Consider the following 17143-nt stretch of genomic DNA (forward strand, 5'->3'; position numbering starts at 1 on the left):
ACCTGCCTTTAGCTCAGGTCATGATCCCAGGGTCCTGGAACTGAGTCCCATATAGGGATGTGCTCAGCAGGGAGCCTGCTTCTCATCCCCAACCCCCCCCCCCCCCCCCCCACCCAGGGCCTGTGGGTTGGGGAAACTCTTCAGGGGGTGATGGGGAAACAGCCAATGGGCTCTCCCCTCACCCTCTCCCAATAAGCAGGGCAGCTTCATGTTTGCCTGTTTCATATGTTGGGGTTTCACTTGGGAAAAGGGTACCTCTGCTTAAAAATAGAGAATAAAGTTTTCCAGGCCCTGCGCTGCCTGCGGTTCCAGTGCCAGGACCTGCCACAGCCTGAGAGGGTGGCTCTGGCCAGCGGGTGTCAGGGCAGGCAGACGGGGGGCCTCCCGGGAGGGGGTGCAGGTTGCTCTGGGCCACAGTCTCCTCCCCCTCTCACTCCTGCTGTGTTGTTGCTGCAGCCGGAGAACACTCTGGGTCTGTCGTCCCGTTGACTGGGGTGACAGTTTAATAGTAGCTTCCTGGGCTGTCATTTAAATCTGCCTGCCAGGTTAGTAGGCCAGGGGCGGGCTGGCACGCCCCCTGCCCCCACCCCGGATCCTCATTCTGCTGGCAGTGGTTGTCCTGGCGATGCCAGGGCCTGGCGAGCTCTGCAGTAGGGTAACTGTGGGGGGAGCAGCCCTTTCATCTCCCCGACCCGGGTACAAGTGGCCCGGCTGCCTTAGGGCTGGGCTGCAGGGCCAGAGCCAAGCCAGGGGGTGCTGGTCCAGGCTTGGGAGAGGAAGTGGGAACAGACTAGTCCCTCCGTGCCCTGGGAGGGGAAGGGACCTACGCAGGTGCCCCAGCAGCTATGTTGAGCTAGAATCCACCTTGCCTATGGGTCTCTGCTCTGCCCTCAAAGAATATTCCCTGGGGCCCACGACCTGTCTGCAGAAACCTGAGGGCCTGCATTCCTGACATCTCTCCCATCTGTCTGTCCCATGTGGCCTGATACCAGTGTCCCCTCCCCTGCTCTTCTCTGCACAAGTCCCTGCTCTGAGGACTGGGGTCTCCCCTTCGCTTCACTCTGGGCCAAGTGCCCTGTGAATACCTTCTCCTATTTTTCATGGCTTGGTGGAGCTGGCCCAGAGACAGAAGACTGGGTACCAGCTTCCGTTGTGTGACCATAGGCCAGTCTTTGCCCTCCCTGGGCCTCATCTTCTTATCTGCAGGATGAGGGACTTGCACGACAGCGTATTTCCTCAGATGTGGTTCATTGGCCTGCTAGTTTCTTGGGAAATTAATAGATACATCATCTAAAAAGGAAGTTCTTTGGCTAAAGATGTTTGGGAAGTGCTGGAAGAAACAAAGTCAATCCAATATCTGCAGACCTTCTCAGGACCTTTTGTAAGCCAGTGGGCATCATGAATCTCCGAAGGAGGAAAATAGCAAGTCTTATCCGAAACCTCTGGGTGGATGGCTACCCCTGCTCTCTGTGCTACCCTTTGCCTCTCTCTTTCTCTGCTAGGGGCCAGCCATCTGTCTGACACAGTCTCGCCAAATCCTGAAGGAAGCCCAGGCAGCTTAAAGAAGGAAGCCCAGGCAGCTTAAAGACATGGGTTTTGTTGGCTGCTAAGCAGCAGCCCCTGTGCTTAGCAGAGGCTGGGTGAGCTCAGGGAAACGGGGCCTCTGAGGAACAGCTTGGTGCCAGGCCAGGTCAGTTGGCCACCAGCCTAGGGGAGTTCCCAGGTCCCTTGCCACTTGCCTCCTGTCCAGCCCCAAGTTGCCATCGTGCTGGCTCCTCCACACCCCAGACCCTGTTATCCCATTTCTTGGAATGCCCTTTGTCGCTCTCGTCACTCCCATGGTTTGGCTGACTCCTTTTCCTTGAACACGGTCCCCTCCTTCAGGAAGCCTTCCTTGATTCCTGGGCTGGGTCAGGTGACCCTCCCCTGGCTTCCTGGCCACACGGTGGGACTGAGAGTCAGAATAACAGGGCGCAGAGGCAGCCCTCCCACAGACACGTGCTGGATCCGACCAGCCGTTTTCTGTGGCCCCCTGGTTCTCTGGCTGGCGAGGGAGAGCTGCCTAGGGACCTTCCAGCCCCTGGGCTCTGACGTGACAGAGCTCTGGTTGCCAAAAGGAATCCACACCAGGCAGCTCCACCTGGCAGCCCTGACTGATCTTCGTTTTGAAGCCCCGTCTGCACTGGGGCTGCTGGCTGAGTGTGGGTGGGGAGACAGCAGCGTGAAGGATGCGTGTTGTCTCAGGGAGGGAGGCCTCTGGGGGTGGAGAAGCTGGGAGGTGCTGAGTGATCATAATAATTTCACAAGATCATAGACTCTGAGTGTTGAGCGGGACTTAAGACGTAGTTGGCACCACACCTCCATCCCCAGATGGGGAGGCAGGCCCTATGTGACTGGTGGGCCCAGGCTCACACATACAGCGGCCGGGGCTGCTGACTTCCCACGCCTCAAACTGGCACCTTTGTGCTTTTCAGTTTATAAAGTTCCAACACCATCCTTAGCCCATTCGCTTCCCACAACCTTGTGTGTTTGGCGAAGCAGCGATATAATCTCTGAATGTAGATGAAGAAAGTACGGCTCAGAGAAGTTGTGTAACTTGAAAAAGGTCACACAGCCCATATATAGCAGAGCAGAGTTTGACTGACCGCGGAGTGTCTGATGTCTTCCTCTGCCTGTGTTCTTGTTATAAGTGGCAACGCCTACCTCCTTTGTCCCGGATTTCCCATTCTCCCCAACTCTGCCCTGGGGTCGGCTCCTCCCTACCGCCCTCTGGAATCCCAGATCCTTTGTGGCAGCCCATCTGTTGCCATGGTACCAGATTATGATGTCGCAGACCCTGGATGACTGTGCACAGCTCCTGGGCTGTGGAGTACAGGGGCTCACAGAGGTGGGCATTGTCCAAGGGGCACACTGGCATGGAAGGAAATAAATCCCTGGAAACAGGGGGCCACGGCCTCAAGCCCAGCTAGGGAATCACCCTGGGAGTTGGAGCCAAAGCCAGGAATGGGGTCTGGCGTGGCCGACTCTGACGGGCTTGAAAGTCCACTCAGCCCTCTTGCCTTGGCGGGGCTGGTGCAGCCTCATGGCTCTCTCAGGCTCATTACACTGAGCGACCCAACACGGGGATGCTCGCTGGGATCCCTGGCGAGAGTCCTTCTGCGTTTTGTCCTTGTACCGATGCTGCAGGGGAAAGCCACCATCCCCACCTGCCCAGAGAGGGAAGGAACATGCCCAAGGTCACCCAGAGGGGGTGTCTCACCTCTTGCTCCAAATCTTGCCATGGGGTTACACTTTCAGACAGGGCCCACTAAGGTGAAGGAGTCTGGTCCCCAACCTGAAAGCGTGCTGCCTCAGTTTCCTCAGAGTAGTCAATTAGCGGAGACAAGTTGTCACAGGCCCATGTTTATCGTGGCACACACTTCTGGGCACATTCCGGGGGAATACTTTATGTGGGACTTCTAAGCCATGTGGCTGACCTGCCCCATTGCCTCGTCCTGTGGCCCTGGGGACCTGGGAGGTATTTCACCAGTCACACTGCATTTGCTTTTCTGAGGTCCCCTTAGCCTGACACTGTGGAAGTGGCTGAGGGCCTTAGTGGAAAGAGCACAAGCTTTGGCAGCTGCCACGTGGAATTAAAGTCCCACTTCTGCCACCTACCACCCTCGGCTTCCTCCCTGAGCCTCGGGTTCCTCTTCTGTCGGGTTGGCTTCACAGCACTGCCAGGATGGATGTGAGGACTCACTGGGATAGTGGGTGAAAGGTGCCAGGCCAGAGCCAGGGTGGAAAGTGTCCAAACCGGTCATGACAGTGAACAAATCTCTTCTCCAGAACCCTGCCATGGGCCATCCATCCCTGAGGCTGCCACTTCCCGGGCCCGGTTGGCCTCGAGGCTGCCCTTCAGGACCACAGTGGTGCTTTGCTGCCCTGGCCTCCTTGCCTGGTGCCTGCAGGGCTTGGCACCCTGGGGGAGGCCAGGCTCACTCCCAGGCTCCCAGAATGCCAGGGAGGAAAGGGTCTTTCAAGAGTGGCTGGCTGGCCGAGACCAGGGACAGAGCCCCTTCCTCACCTTCTTCGTCAGGGTTCCCTGCTCTTCTGGGTGCTGCCTGTTCGTCACTTGCCCTGAGCTCCTGGGGTTCCGGCACCGATGCAAGCTCACTGAATGCCGAACCAAAGCCTTCGTGGGGTTTTCCCACCTCATTGGGGCTTTTCTTCCACACCTGATGCTGCTGAGCGTTTTGTTTGGGGAGCCATGGTGGGGTGGCAGGGAATGTGACTGTGAAGCCGTATTGTGGCCCTGCTCCCACCCACATGTGGCCTTGGGCACCTGCTTAACACTTCCAGGCTGGGATGTTGTGTGTGAAACGGGGACATACGTGGCCCTTTGTCGTGGGGTTTCCTGGTAAAGTACCCAGCACAGAGACTGGCACACAGAATGTGCTTGGAGAAAGTTAGAACAGGATAAAGAGGACATTAGGATACACATTTCCTCTTTTCTGTGGACGCCGAGCTTCTTGTGGGAGGGATGCTCTGGTCCTCCTGTTAGAAAATGCCCCATGTGCTGTGGTTTATAACTGTACTTACTTTCAGATGATTAAGGGCAGTGATTTACCAGAAGGCGGTATCTGTATCTATTACCACACCAGCTGCTCGGTGTGGAGCTCAAGGAGGGCTGCTTGGGGTCCTGGGCTGGGAGGCAGGAAAACTGGCTCTGATCCCTGCCTTGCTGTATTTCCCTGGGCTAGCCCTGTTCCCTCTCTGGACCTCAGAGCCCCCCTCCCCCACCAAATCTGTAGGTAGGCAGATTCCTCTCGTTTCTTCTAGCCCTGCACAGACAGGTATTCCTCTAAAGAAAGCGTGAAGGGAACTCATTTTAGAATGCAGATGTCCTGCAAGGATTCCATTGAAAGGCAGAAATACGATAGATTTGGGAGACCCGGTATCTGTCCCCAAATCCCTGCCAGGCTGTTCAGGGCCAGGGGAGCGGTCACATGGCCCCAGAGGCAGCCAGAGGGCCTGTGGGAGGAGTTACATAATCCAAGTCTGGCCTCTGGAAGAAGCTTCTGTGGGAGAAGGTGAGCCCAGCCCTAGAGGTGTGGGAGCAGAGGCTGGGCAGCCATGCCCTCGTTTGGTCCAGAGTCCCCACTGAGATCCACCCTGAGTTGGGCCCTGTGCCGAATCTGACAGAGTCCCCACCCTGGAGGAGCATCAGGCCAGTGGAGGGACAGGGAGAAGGGCAAACCACGTTGGCACCTGCCTTATTACCCCAATTTTGTTACCAGCTGTGAGATCTCAGTCTGCCACGTATGTCCCCCGCAAGAGTGGAGAACACCTTTGTCCTTTGCTTCTAACTAAGGCTCAAACCATAAAAACGGCAGGAGCTCTTGCTGACCGCGTCTTCGGGGCCAGGACCTCTTTCCATGTTCCTCATACATTGTAACTTGTTACTCCTCCTTAGAGCCTTGTTTTCTTCTTCCCATTATATAGATAAGAAAAGAGAGGCTCGGTGGTTAAGTAATACCCCCAAGGTCGCGCAGACTGAGAGAGGCAGAGCTGGGATTCAGAGCCCCCCGAGGAGCCTCACTTCCAGGGTGTAAGTGCCTCGAGAGCACTTTCTCTCGGGAGACTGGATGTCTCACCCAGCAGATGCTCTTTTCATCACTCCAAACAGAACATACCTCATTAATCTTGTCACAGAGTAATCATTTGCTTTTAGGATTCATTAGCAACAGCTCCCTGGTGCTTCTAGAGGGGCCTGGTTGGGGGGGAACAGCACAGGCCAATAAAGGGACTAAAAGATGGCCAAAGAGGCTGAAGTAACTGCCGCAGGTGATCAGGGAAAGCTTCCTGGGGGCGGTGGCAGTGGAACTGGACTTTGGGGGAAGAGGAGTAAGACAGGAGAACAGGCAGTCCCTTGGAGCATGGATCCTGGCGCCCTCGTTTTGACCTGAGCTCCTGAGCTTGGAGGCAGGGCCAGGTGTCACCTGTCTCCAGCTGACGCTCAGCAAATGCCTGAGGAATGAATAAGCACGTCTCTGCTGCCCTCCCTTGGTTGGCGAGGCCCTCTGTGGCCCCGTGGGGTGGTGGGAGGTCATGCGGTCCTGCTTTCAGACAGCGCACATCCTGGTCACCCCAGAGCCACCTGACTGTTTCCTAGAAAAGCCTCCTGGGCCCACCAGGCCCCTCACTCTCTTCTCCTTGCCCCACAGCCAAGAAGACCTGTGCGGACAGCGACTTCACCTGTGGCAACGGCCACTGCATCCCAGAGCGGTGGAAGTGTGACGGCGAGGAGGAGTGTCCCGACGGCTCCGATGAGTCTGAGACCATGTGCAGTGAGTTCTGGCCCTAGCGCCGGGGGGCGAGGCGGGGGCTCAGCTTCCTCATCAGATCCTTCTTGTTGGGTGGTTGGGAGGCTCAGTGGAGGTGATCTGTCCGATACAGCTCCAGACTGGCCTTGTGCCGCACCGTCGGGGGCTCCCGGCCAACGGCCAGGCGTATCCAGTACTGGTTTTTGCTGACTTCCTCACAAGCCTCTTGCAGCTCAGGCCCTGCACCAGGAGCTAGAAACAGCCCTTCTGCCCAGAAGCAGCCAGAGCGTATCTTTCGGGTCTCCCCTCAGCCTCCCCCACTATGTTTCTGGAGGACTCTGATCATAATTCTAACAGTACTGCTAACAGTGGGTGCCTATTAAGTGTTTACTGTGTGCCAGACACAGTGCTAGGCTCTTCGTGTGCACTAATTCATCATTCCCACAGCAGCCTTATGAGGCAGGTTCTGTCACTTTCTGAATTTTGCAAAGGAGGACACAGGCTCAGAGAAGTTGAGTGACTTGCCCGAGACCACCCAGCCAGGACTCTGAGGACCCAGCTCTTTCCTCTGCCCTGAGCCAGCTGAGCCCAGGAGCCCCGACATCCATGGCAGGCTGGATGGCAGCAGAGGCAGCCAGGGGTGAGGCCGAGGGCCAGAGCCAGAGCCCCAGGCCCGCCTCCCACACTTGGGGCTTTGTCTCTCCTTGATTTCTTTTCCAGGCCCTAATCCTCAAAGCAAACTTACACCCGGCAGGTCATTCCGTGACATTTGTTAAATTAAAAAGGAGATGAGAAGGGGGCAGGGAAGGCCCCAGCGGTCCCTGAGGCAGAGCCTCCACAGAGCGAGACTGAAACAGAAGGTTGGTGGGGAGCACGTGGAGGAAGGCAGGGCTGGTGAGGACCCACGAGTCACAATCCCTGTCCTCAAGTCACAATCCCCGTCTTCTTTTGGGGTCACATTCGCCCCAGAGGCAGACGCGGGAACAATGGAGGCCCGCATCCCATCTAGGGCTGTGGCTGCTGATAACTGGGTTTCTTCGTCTCCTAGCAACAGAGCTACCAGCCTCCCCGTGAGAGAGAGAAAGGGGGAGAGAAAGGGAGAGCAAGAGCGACCCTGGCCCGAGACAGGAGGCCCCCTTGCCTCCTTGCACAGCTGTCTCTGCCTCCCCGGGCCAGGCCACAGGCCCTGTCCTTTTCTTACCCCCCAGGCAGCCAACCTGTCCTGGGGCCAGTCCAGAGCTTTGTCCTGACCTACAGAGGGCACAAAGCCCAGCCATGCCCACTGTGATTCTTATCCTCAGGGCAAGCTTGGATCCCTGTTTAGAGAGAAGGAAACTGAGGCCAGGATGGGTTTGGCCACTTGCCCAAGGCTGCCTGGCTAAAGAGGTGCAGAGCTGTATACAGCCAGGAGTGTGTGTTTGGGGAGGGGGCTATGGCCACAGTGGGCTGTGCTGGGAGTCCTGCAGTCAGCCAGCTGGGCCATCCCAGCGCCACTCCAGCGGTCGTCCTGGACACTGGGAGCAGCCGGGGAATGAGGGGAGCCTCAGCACGATTATTACTGGGGTCTGTCCTGCTGCCCGGGAGCTGTGTTCCCCCTTCTCCCCGTGTCTCTATCTCTTTGTGTTGATATCCCTCTTCATCTTCCATGCCCCAGCTCCAGGGCCCTGCCCACCCTGCTCTCTTGGACTGCTGTCCCCCTGCCTGCCATCCCCCCCGGCCCTGCCCAGCCTCCCTCTTGCCATCCCTCTCCTCCATGCCCTGCCCCATGTTTCCCTCTGTTTCTCCCTCTCGCTTATCCTAGCAGTTGCTGCCTTCCCATCCCCTGGTGGTGTAGGGGCCCTCCAGCCTCACCCCTCCTGCCTCCCAGGCCTGCTTTGTACCCACTATAAGGCACTGTTATTTGACAATTGAATAACTGGGGAAGTCAAGGGCCTTGCTTCCAAGACACACAGGTTGTTTGTGGCTGATCAGGCTTCTGTGATAAAAGACGGGCTCGTCAGGCTCTCTCTGAGGTTTGACAGAGTGCCCGTGGGAACAGGAGTCAAGACTGCACACTGAGAGTCAGGAGGCCCAGCCCTCCCCTGGGCTCTCCCAGTGAATTTGCTATGAGATCCTGCACACTTTCTTGTCCCTCTCTGGGCCCTAGTTTCTAACATCTCAGAATTCCAAAGACCATAATCTTAAAGATTCCTGGACTCTTAGGACCCCCTTTCTCCTAGCTAGGGCACAAGGCCTAGTATCCCACTTCTTGTGCAAAATTACATTGGTCAGAGGTGGGCATGGCCTGTGAGTGGGGGGGGCTGCCTGGAGGAGGTGGGCCAGGGTGGGACCTCAAGGGTCAGGCAGAATTTGGGGCAGTAAGACCTGGCAGCAGGCTAGCTCACTGCTTCCACACCAGATGGGAACCTGGTAGCCAACCCACTGCCCATTTAACTGGCATTACCATAGCAACCCCCAGGGTACCGGGTTTACCTCTATAGCCTACCAGGTTCCTAGGGACTATGCCAGCTCGAAGAAAGATTACAGACAGTAATAAAGCGTAGTGGGTTTGGTGTGTGATATATTTGGGTCCAGGTACTGTGAGACCTCAGATAGGTTGCCCAGTCTCCCTGAGCTCCAGTTTGCTCATCTGTAAAATGGAGTGATGGCACCTGCCTTACGGGGGTTACGAGGATGAAATGAGAAAAATGTGGCAAAGTGTTGGCGTTGGAGTAAGTGGCAGTGTTACTCTTACTACTGTATTTTGATTCCAGGTCCTCTCTTCCACATACAGCAATTTAAAATTTTAGAATAAGGGAGGGGGTCTGCATAGAGAGGGAAAGGGATTTGGGAGCATGTCCCCATTTTTGTGCTCCCCCACTATGTCGTCTGCCCCTCGCTAGCTGGGGTTTCTCCAGGCTCTCTTTCCTTCTGGTTCTGGGATTCGTGTCTCTCAAATACAGCCGGGAGTCACAGTAGGAAAGCCTGGGACATTTGCCTAATGAAAGTGGCATTTCAGTTCTAATTATGGCTCACTTGATTGGGGACGGCTTCTGACCCACCTTCAGGCATCTGATGGGAGGGGTACGGCGTGGGGGAGGGGAGGTTGGTTCAAGGTGAGTGAGTTGCAACTGTGGGTACTGCTTGCTTATTAAAAATGGGAATTTATTCATCATCTTAGAACCTTCCCACTGGAAGGGGGGGCCTTTCCGAGGAACCAAGTGAAGTGCCCCTTCCTGCTGTATCCGGAAGTGGAGGCCCAGAGGCAAGTTAGAGGCTGACTGGCTAGGAGTACTTCGCCTGAGCCCGGGGGAAGGAGCTGGGTGTGACTGCCCCCCCACACATGATGGGGTGGCCCCATGCCATGCTTCCTGGGCAGCAGCCGGACACTGGGAGCCCCACCGCCTGAGTCTCTGGCCCTCCTGGAGCTGGCCGTCCCCATCTGGAGGTCGTCTGCCCTTAAGCCTCCTGTGTCCTGACACAGCAGATGTGGTCGCTCACTAAGCAGCCATCCAACACTTTCATTCTTTTACTCGACAGACATTTCTCTTTTTATTAATTTGTGAACTCATAAATTAGAGAATACCAGTGGATTGGATTTCTGGGGCAGGGTTCTCTGGGGATTGATAATGCCTACAGCCACTCCGGCGTGCCGTTCCAGGCCCTTGCCGACTCTGGAGGATTCCTGGTGTCTGAGAGACGGTGGGGTTCTTCATGCCCGCCTCTCAGAATCTCGGGGACACTTGACAGTGTGCCAGGACATTCCTCGGGGCGTCTTTCTCAGAGAGAGGCTTCCTCGCTGTGGGCCCTGTGGGCTGTGATCACGTGCACCCCCCAGGGACAAGACCAGGGCCCTTCCAGCCCCTTGCATTTGCATTTCATGAGATGAAACAGGAGCAACTGGTTTCTGAGATGGTTCCAGGCTCTGAGTGTTGAGATTTCCATGTTTCCTCATTTAAACCAGCTACCAACTCTAGGAGCTTACGTAGCCCCATTTTCAGACGGAGCCTTGGTGCAGAGAGAGTGAGTGACTGGCCGAAGGACCTGCATGCTAGTAGGTGGGTTCGGACCCAGGTGTGCCCAACTTTGAAACTCATTCATGCTCTTTCTCCTGCATCGTGCTGCCTGGGGGCCTTTGGCTTCAGTTGTCCTAAACGTGGACACCAGGCGGCCATGTTGCAGAATCTAGCTGAGTAAAGGCCCAGTGAGCCTCCTTCCTCTGGCGACCCGTCTCTGGCCTAGAGGTGTCGGGGGCACCAATGGGGCCTGCTTTTCTCATGGGCAGTGGTTACGTGTGGTAAGTTAAGCACTGTGGTTGGACATAAGAGACCTGGGCTGGAAGTCCAGCTCAGCCTCTCTCCACAGGACTTTGAGCAAACACCTTCCCTTCTCTGGGCTTGGCTCGCCTTGTCTATAAAATGGAGGTAGTCAGAGCACCTCCCTTCTGAGGAGATACTGCATATCAGTGCTTACCCAGACCAGCTCCCCAGGGCTAGACGGTGAGGAGGCCTGACCCCGGAGCCTGCAAAGTGAGGGTCCCATCCTAGCTTTGGGGAGGAGCTGTATGACAACAGGGGTGGTCAGGTTCTAGGAGAGAGAGGTGGTTGGGACACCTGGCATCCAGTAGCCTAGGCGGTCCCTTCCCCTCTTTGGGCTTTTGTCCCCTGTCCCTATAGTGGGTGCTCCTCGATGTGCTCTCTTGTGTCCTAGCCTTCCAGGACGGTGCCTTGGCTCTTTGCGGGTAGAAGGGCTGGTGTCAGGCCTTGCTGAATCCTCCAGAGCCTGTAATTAGAGCTGTCTATTTAAGGACACAGCAAATGTCTTATTAATTATAAAGAAAGGAAGCAGACGGATTGTTTAATCATTGTCCTTGCTGAAAGGTTATGCAATTAACTATATAAATATTCATTAAAAGTTCGAGCGGCTGCCTGCTGAACTGGGGTCTGCAGAACCAGGCCCCGAGAGGTGGGGAGGACGGTCAAGGGCCATTTCGGTCACCTGGGCGTTTGGGGCTGGTTCAGGCTACTCTTCCACCCACAGGAACATGCAGGGTTTGATGGAAAGGGCACGTTCAGTCAAAGGATCCTGGACTCTGCCTCTCACCTGCTGTGCATCTTTGGACCAGTTCCTTGATCTCTCTGAGCGTGTTTCCTCATCTGTCAAATAGAGTGCTTACCTGAAGGACTGCTGCCCTGCTCTACTCAGGGGGCGTTGCTATGATGATCTCTGTGAAGGGCACCCCTGGAGTTGGCACGCATAGCCTGAAGGGTCTGCTTAATCTGGGAGGTTGAGGGCCACATGGGAAATGGAGTAGCCTGACACACTGTGGGTGCTCAGTAAATATGGCTTCCTTCCAACTCCCCCGTGGAGTTTTGTTTCCTGAGGCCTGGCTCAGGGATAGATGGTCACCTTGTCCCTCTGTCTCATTGCTCTCTCAGGAACTTGCAGGCATACAGAATGCCCCTACCGCTTTTATGGGAGTGAATTTAAAAGAGATGAAAGATTCTGTATCTTTTAGACTTGCAGAATGTTAACCCAGTGATTCTCAGATGAGGTGCGTGGGAATTACTGGGGCGGGGGCGGGGGTGGAGAGAGTTACAGGAATGCAGATTCCTGGGCTCTGCCCTCAAAGTCTGGATGCAGTCTACTATGAGCCGGGCCCCACAGCCCACCCTGCAGTCAGGAGTCTGGGAAACACCGGTCGGCTTCAGCTCCCTCACGTGCTTCCAGGGGTGCTGCAGTGTGCGGGGGATAGAGGGGCTCTGGAAGGGCCCCACCTCCCAGCTGCCAGACCTCCTTCCCCACTCTGCACTACGGCCCGAGGCAGCCTTTGTAAAAGATCTTTGAGCGTCTGCACTCTCTGAGGCTCTGCACAGCAGGTATTTGTGAAGGGGAATTTCTAGAAAATGAATCCCATGAATCCTATATTCCCAATGGGTTGTCTTATATGTTACGAAATGTATTCCTAGGGAGAACTCGGGTCCAAGGTACTCCTCTCCCTTGGCATAGTAGTTTCTGGGGGCCCTGCCTCCTGCACCTGCCTCTGCCCCATTTCATCCCTTTCTCCATCTCTTCTGCCCTGTCATCCCAGCTATGAAAGGCAGAGAAGGGGAAACTGGTCTGACACGAGGGGGCAGAACTGGGGGGAGACGTGAGTGACCCCCTGCCGGCAGGTGCAACGGACTGCCGAGTGTGTGGCGTCCTCACTCCGTTCTTAGCAGCTGTGTGACTGGCACCCAGTGCTCAGCGCCAGGTCTGGTACACAGCAGCACTCAGGAGATACTCACTGAGGGACTAAACCAGTCCTCATCTGCTCGTTTGGAGAATAACAGTGGATAATCATTAGTGAGCACTGGGCTGGGCATTCTTCTAAGTGCCTTACAGACATTAACTTGGGAGTCGGAAGACTCCTCTGCTAGGGAATAGTATCATTTCCACGCTATGGGCACCGAGGTGAGGACTGTTGACTAAGGTCACGTAGCCAGTGAGCGACCGAACTCCTGCCCAGGAAGCCAGGTTCCAGAGCCCGTGCCCTCGGCCTCGACATCATCCTCATCCTGCCGGGCTCTGGTGCCATTAAGTGACCATCTAGCTCTGTGCCTGGCGCGTCCTAGAGACGACTGAGTTTACACCCTGGAAGGTAGCAGGGAGCCCGCCGCAGAGGTCTGAAATGCGTCTGCCACAGCGGGGTCTGTCACGTGGGTCATCCTGGGATGCTCAGGAGGAGAGCTGTCCCCAGCCCTGATCAGGGTTCTCATTCTTTCTCCCAAATTGAGAATCAACCCTGGGGCTCCAGGCCCCTGATTGAGGCAGCCTCTGATTGCTGCTGCAGTAATTATAGCTGTGTGGTCCCGCTGGGCCCTGCTGGGCCCTGCCGCACGCACAGCCCTGCTCTCAACAGCGGGCTCCGCACCATCGCTGGGGGAGGGGGCAGAAGGGGGAGGGCATACCGCGGGAGCTGCTGGGGCCTTAGTGAGCCCTCCAAGTGCACAGGTTCAGATCACGGAGTCACTGATGTGGAAGCCAAACTGAGGCCCAGTTGGGGCATATTTCACTCCAGGGCACGCGGCGGGGAAATGGCACAGAGGCAGGCAGGGCATGGCAGTTTCATGTTGCTAGAGCTCAAAGGGAAGGTTTGGAGAGTGGGAGGTGGGGCTGGTGAGGCAGACGGGTGGCTGGATGGAGGAGGGGCTTGAGTGCCTGGGACCAGGGACCCATGAAAGGGTGTTAGGCAGGGAGCGGTGGGATCAGATGTAGGATTCGAGGGCCTTAGGGGCAGACAGGGGCGCTGCTTCTCAGATGAAGAAACTGGGACCCGGGGCAGGGAGGCCCTGATGGATTCTCAGGGCCTCGGGCCAGGCGGCTCGAGTCAGGCAGGAGGACTGGTTGGCGCCATGCCCTGTGTCCCCCTTGGCTAAGCCATGCGCGTGTGTCTGTCTCCACAGCCAAGCAGGTGTGTCCTGCAGAGAAGCTGAGCTGTGGGCCCGCCAGCCACAAGTGTGTGCCTGCCTCGTGGCGCTGCGACGGGGAGAAGGACTGCGAAAGCGGAGCGGACGAGGCCGGCTGTGCCAGCTGTGAGTTGGGTTAGGTCCCAGGGTCTGCGAGGTGGTCAGGCAGCCTCGGGGAGCAGCAGCCGCTTCTGGGACGGGCTTTCTCGCGGGGCTTGGTGGGTGGAGAGCAAAGGGTAATGATCAGGACACTAGTAACGGCCAGGCGCTCTGGAGAGACATTCCCTGCTTTCATCCTCACAACCACCGCACGAGCAGCCATTACCATCCCCATTTTATGGGTGAGGAAACTGAGGCTCAGACAAGCGAGGAAAAGCGCCCAAGGCTGAGTGATGGAACTGAGGTTCAAATCTGGCTCTGGACAGCCAAGCCCAGGAGTATTTTTACCATGTCTGACATCTGCTCATCCATTCCATCCGTCTCCACCGACCTCCGAGCAAGGGCAGGGGGCGAGGGCTGGGCTGTGGGGAGTAATGGTGGCCACCGGGGCCAGGGTACTGGTGGTGCTGGGGGCGGGGGAGGGGCAGACTCCTGAAGTGTGAAGGACGTCTGATGCTGCAATCTCAGACTCCAGCACGAGTGTCACGCGGCGGGAAGACATCCCCAGCAGCCTCAGCAGGAACAGATGGAAGTGGTCACTGGGGCAGTTCCACATGACTGAGCTTCAAACACAGGATTATCTCCTTCCCAGGGAGCAGGCCAGCAGGTCCTGGGCCGGTGGGGCTATGCTTGTTTCAATTGGATGGACACCTACTGTGTGCCAGGCCTGGAGCCAGGCTCTGGAAGGGATGATGAGGTGAATCCTACACGCTTCTTCCTCCGGGAGCTCATGATTAATAGGGGACACAGGCTGGCTGTCGATAACTACGCTGCAAGGCTGGGCTGAGATATGGGTGGTTTGGGGTATTTTGGGGGCTTTTGCCAGGCACTCAGCCACCACTGCCTCCCGCTCCCCTCCCTCCCCCAGCCTCTCTATTTACAGCCTATTCATCCTCCCTGGCCCAGGGGAAATGTCATCTGTCTGGAGGCTTCTGAATCACACAGCACTCTAGATTCCAAGTCTGGAGTTCTGATGTGTCTGAAGCAGGAAGCATCTGGGTATGGGGGGAGATCCTGGCTGCGGCCAGCAGTTTCAGAGCCCTAGCGATGGCACTGGCTTGTTTCCTCAGCTGTGATAATTTTGCGGGGCTTTACCGGCCAATGAGGATCCTCTTCCCTCCTTACTGCCCCCCCCCCCATAATCAGATGTTTCCCCAGCTCTAAGGGCCATCAGCCGCTATTGCACGGGGTGGGAATATCTCTAACCAGGCCATGTGGTGGCAGGCGTGTTCCTCATTAACTATGGGAGACAGGAGGGTGGTTCCAAGGTCTTACTGGACGTCTCTGCTATAGAAGAAGAATTCTTCCTTCTCTCCTCCCCCAGAGCGGCTTCCAGTTGGGAGTGCTGGGAGTGGGGTCTCTGGATGCAAGCCTGAGAATACGGCTCTTGAAGCTGTTGTCAACTTTAAAACCTCAGGGAGAGCTCAGTATAAGGAAGTCCTTCCTCCCAGAACTCTGAACTTAGTGAGTCCTTCCCCCAAGACACGTGCAAGCTGAGTCTGGCAGGAAAGAGGGGAGCTAATCTAGGCATCCGGGTAATCTTGAGGGGCAAAACACCACAAGGTCATGTGTGCTTTTCCCACCAGTGCCCCAACATCCCAAAAGCCCAGAGGGGGAAAAATGCAACTGTCAGGAACTTGATAGAGCTGTCAGCAACACATGAGGAGCTGCCTACATTGTGAAACTGAAGACATCATTCTATTTATGTCCAATAACAATGAAAAATGACATTTTTCTATCAGAAAATAAAAACAGACTCTTGGCGCCCCCACGTGGAGACATCTGGTGCTGCTGCCACCAACATGCTACCCAAGGCTGCAGCCCCCAGGCCTAACCATGGCCTCTGTGTTAGGAATGAAGCAGGGAGGAGATGAGGAGGTCACTGCTCTGAAAACGGCCTACACTCCAGGAAAGAAGCAAACCAGAAAGCAGAGAGGGGTCAGAGTAGGAGGGAAGAGCCCCAAACCTGAGTTCTGGTTCTGTGTGACCCTGGGCAAGTTGCTCCTCTCTGGGCCTCAGTTTCCCCATCTGTAAACTAGCATTTGGGCTGGTGGTCTCCAAAGCCCTCCCAGCCTCTGAGCTGAGCAGCTCACTAGAAAGAGGAAGCTCAGGGCCCCAGGCAGGGCCAGTGACCTATGCCCTTAACGGCTGCACATCCTTGGTTACTCCTCACACCCTAGCTGGTCCAGCGCCCATGCACTCCACACGCTCCCCCTGCAGGAAGCTCTGTGCCAGGCCCTCCGGACAAAGCTGGGTGGGTCTCAGAGCCGGTCCCCATTCAGTAGTCATGAGGGAGACCAGTAGGACATGAGACCCAGACACATAAGCATGCTGTGAAGGGCACGCAGAAGGAGAACAGAGGTAGAGAGAGGCTTCCCAAGTAGGCGAGCGCAAAGTGTGTTATAAAAGACATGGACTTTGGGCTCCTGAAGGATGAGAACTCGTCACTGTGAAATACAGAGACAAGTGGTGGGCAGGAGGAGAGCACCCAGCAGAGGGAAGAGCTTGGGCCAAGGCCTGGAGTTGAGGAGGTGAGCGAATCGTCTAGTATGGCTGAAGCCAGGGTGTGTACAGGTACGAGGTGTTGGGGTAGAGCAGTGGCTTGATGCCAGTGGCCTTGGATGCCAGGCCAGGGGTCTGAGCCAGGATGGTGCCGGCACATGAGGGTGGGGAGGGGCCTGAGCCGCACCCTCAGGAAACAGCCCCAGACCTCATTCCTTGGGATGGGTCGGTGCCACGTTCGGTATCCTTTCCTGGGAACAGCACGAGGACTTTCGAGACAGGCAGCACCCCGCCGCAATACTGATGGCGGGGCGGGAATTCTGGCTCGCAGTGAGGCTGCGAGGCTCAGGGAGGGCAGGCGCCTTGTCCCAGGTCCCCCTGCATGGCCCCGGATCGGAAGCCCCCTGTGCCGTCGGGCCCCCCAGAGGGCGCCTGCGGCGGGTGGGCGAGGGTCAGGGCCCCCCGCAGCAGCAGCAGCAGCAGCAGGGCCGACCGGCTCTCTGTCCCGCGCAGTGTGCGCCCCGCACGAGTTCCAGTGCAGCAACCGCTCCTGCCTGGCCGCCGTGTTCGTGTGCGACGGCGACGACGACTGCGGCGACGGCAGCGACGAGCGTGGCTGCGCCGACCCGGCCTGCGGGCCCCGCGAGTTCCGCTGCGGCGGCGGCGGCGCCTGCATCCCCGAGCGCTGGGTCTGCGACCGCCAGTTCGACTGCGAGGACCGCTCGGACGAGGCGGCCGAGCTGTGCGGCC

The 17143-nt window shown here is 56.9% G+C and overlaps 1 protein-coding gene across 1 annotated transcript in view; it reads left to right on the forward strand.

Annotated features, from left to right (window-relative positions):
* The window catches only part of LRP8 (LDL receptor related protein 8), a 79073-nt gene that overhangs the window by 32814 nt on the left and 29116 nt on the right, over positions 1–17143 (forward strand). Inside the window, 4 exon segments of the mRNA XM_040627283.1 lie at positions 6207–6329; positions 13730–13858; positions 16907–17140; position 17143. The exon segment at position 17143 is cut by the window's right edge and continues 131 nt beyond it. Of these exon segments, the coding sequence (XP_040483217.1) occupies positions 6207–6329; positions 13730–13858; positions 16907–17140; position 17143 (487 nt within the window).

This window comes from Ursus maritimus, unplaced genomic scaffold (genome assembly GCF_017311325.1).
Source record: "Ursus maritimus isolate PB19 unplaced genomic scaffold, ASM1731132v1 scaffold_12, whole genome shotgun sequence".
NCBI classification, from domain to species: domain Eukaryota; kingdom Metazoa; phylum Chordata; class Mammalia; order Carnivora; family Ursidae; genus Ursus; species Ursus maritimus.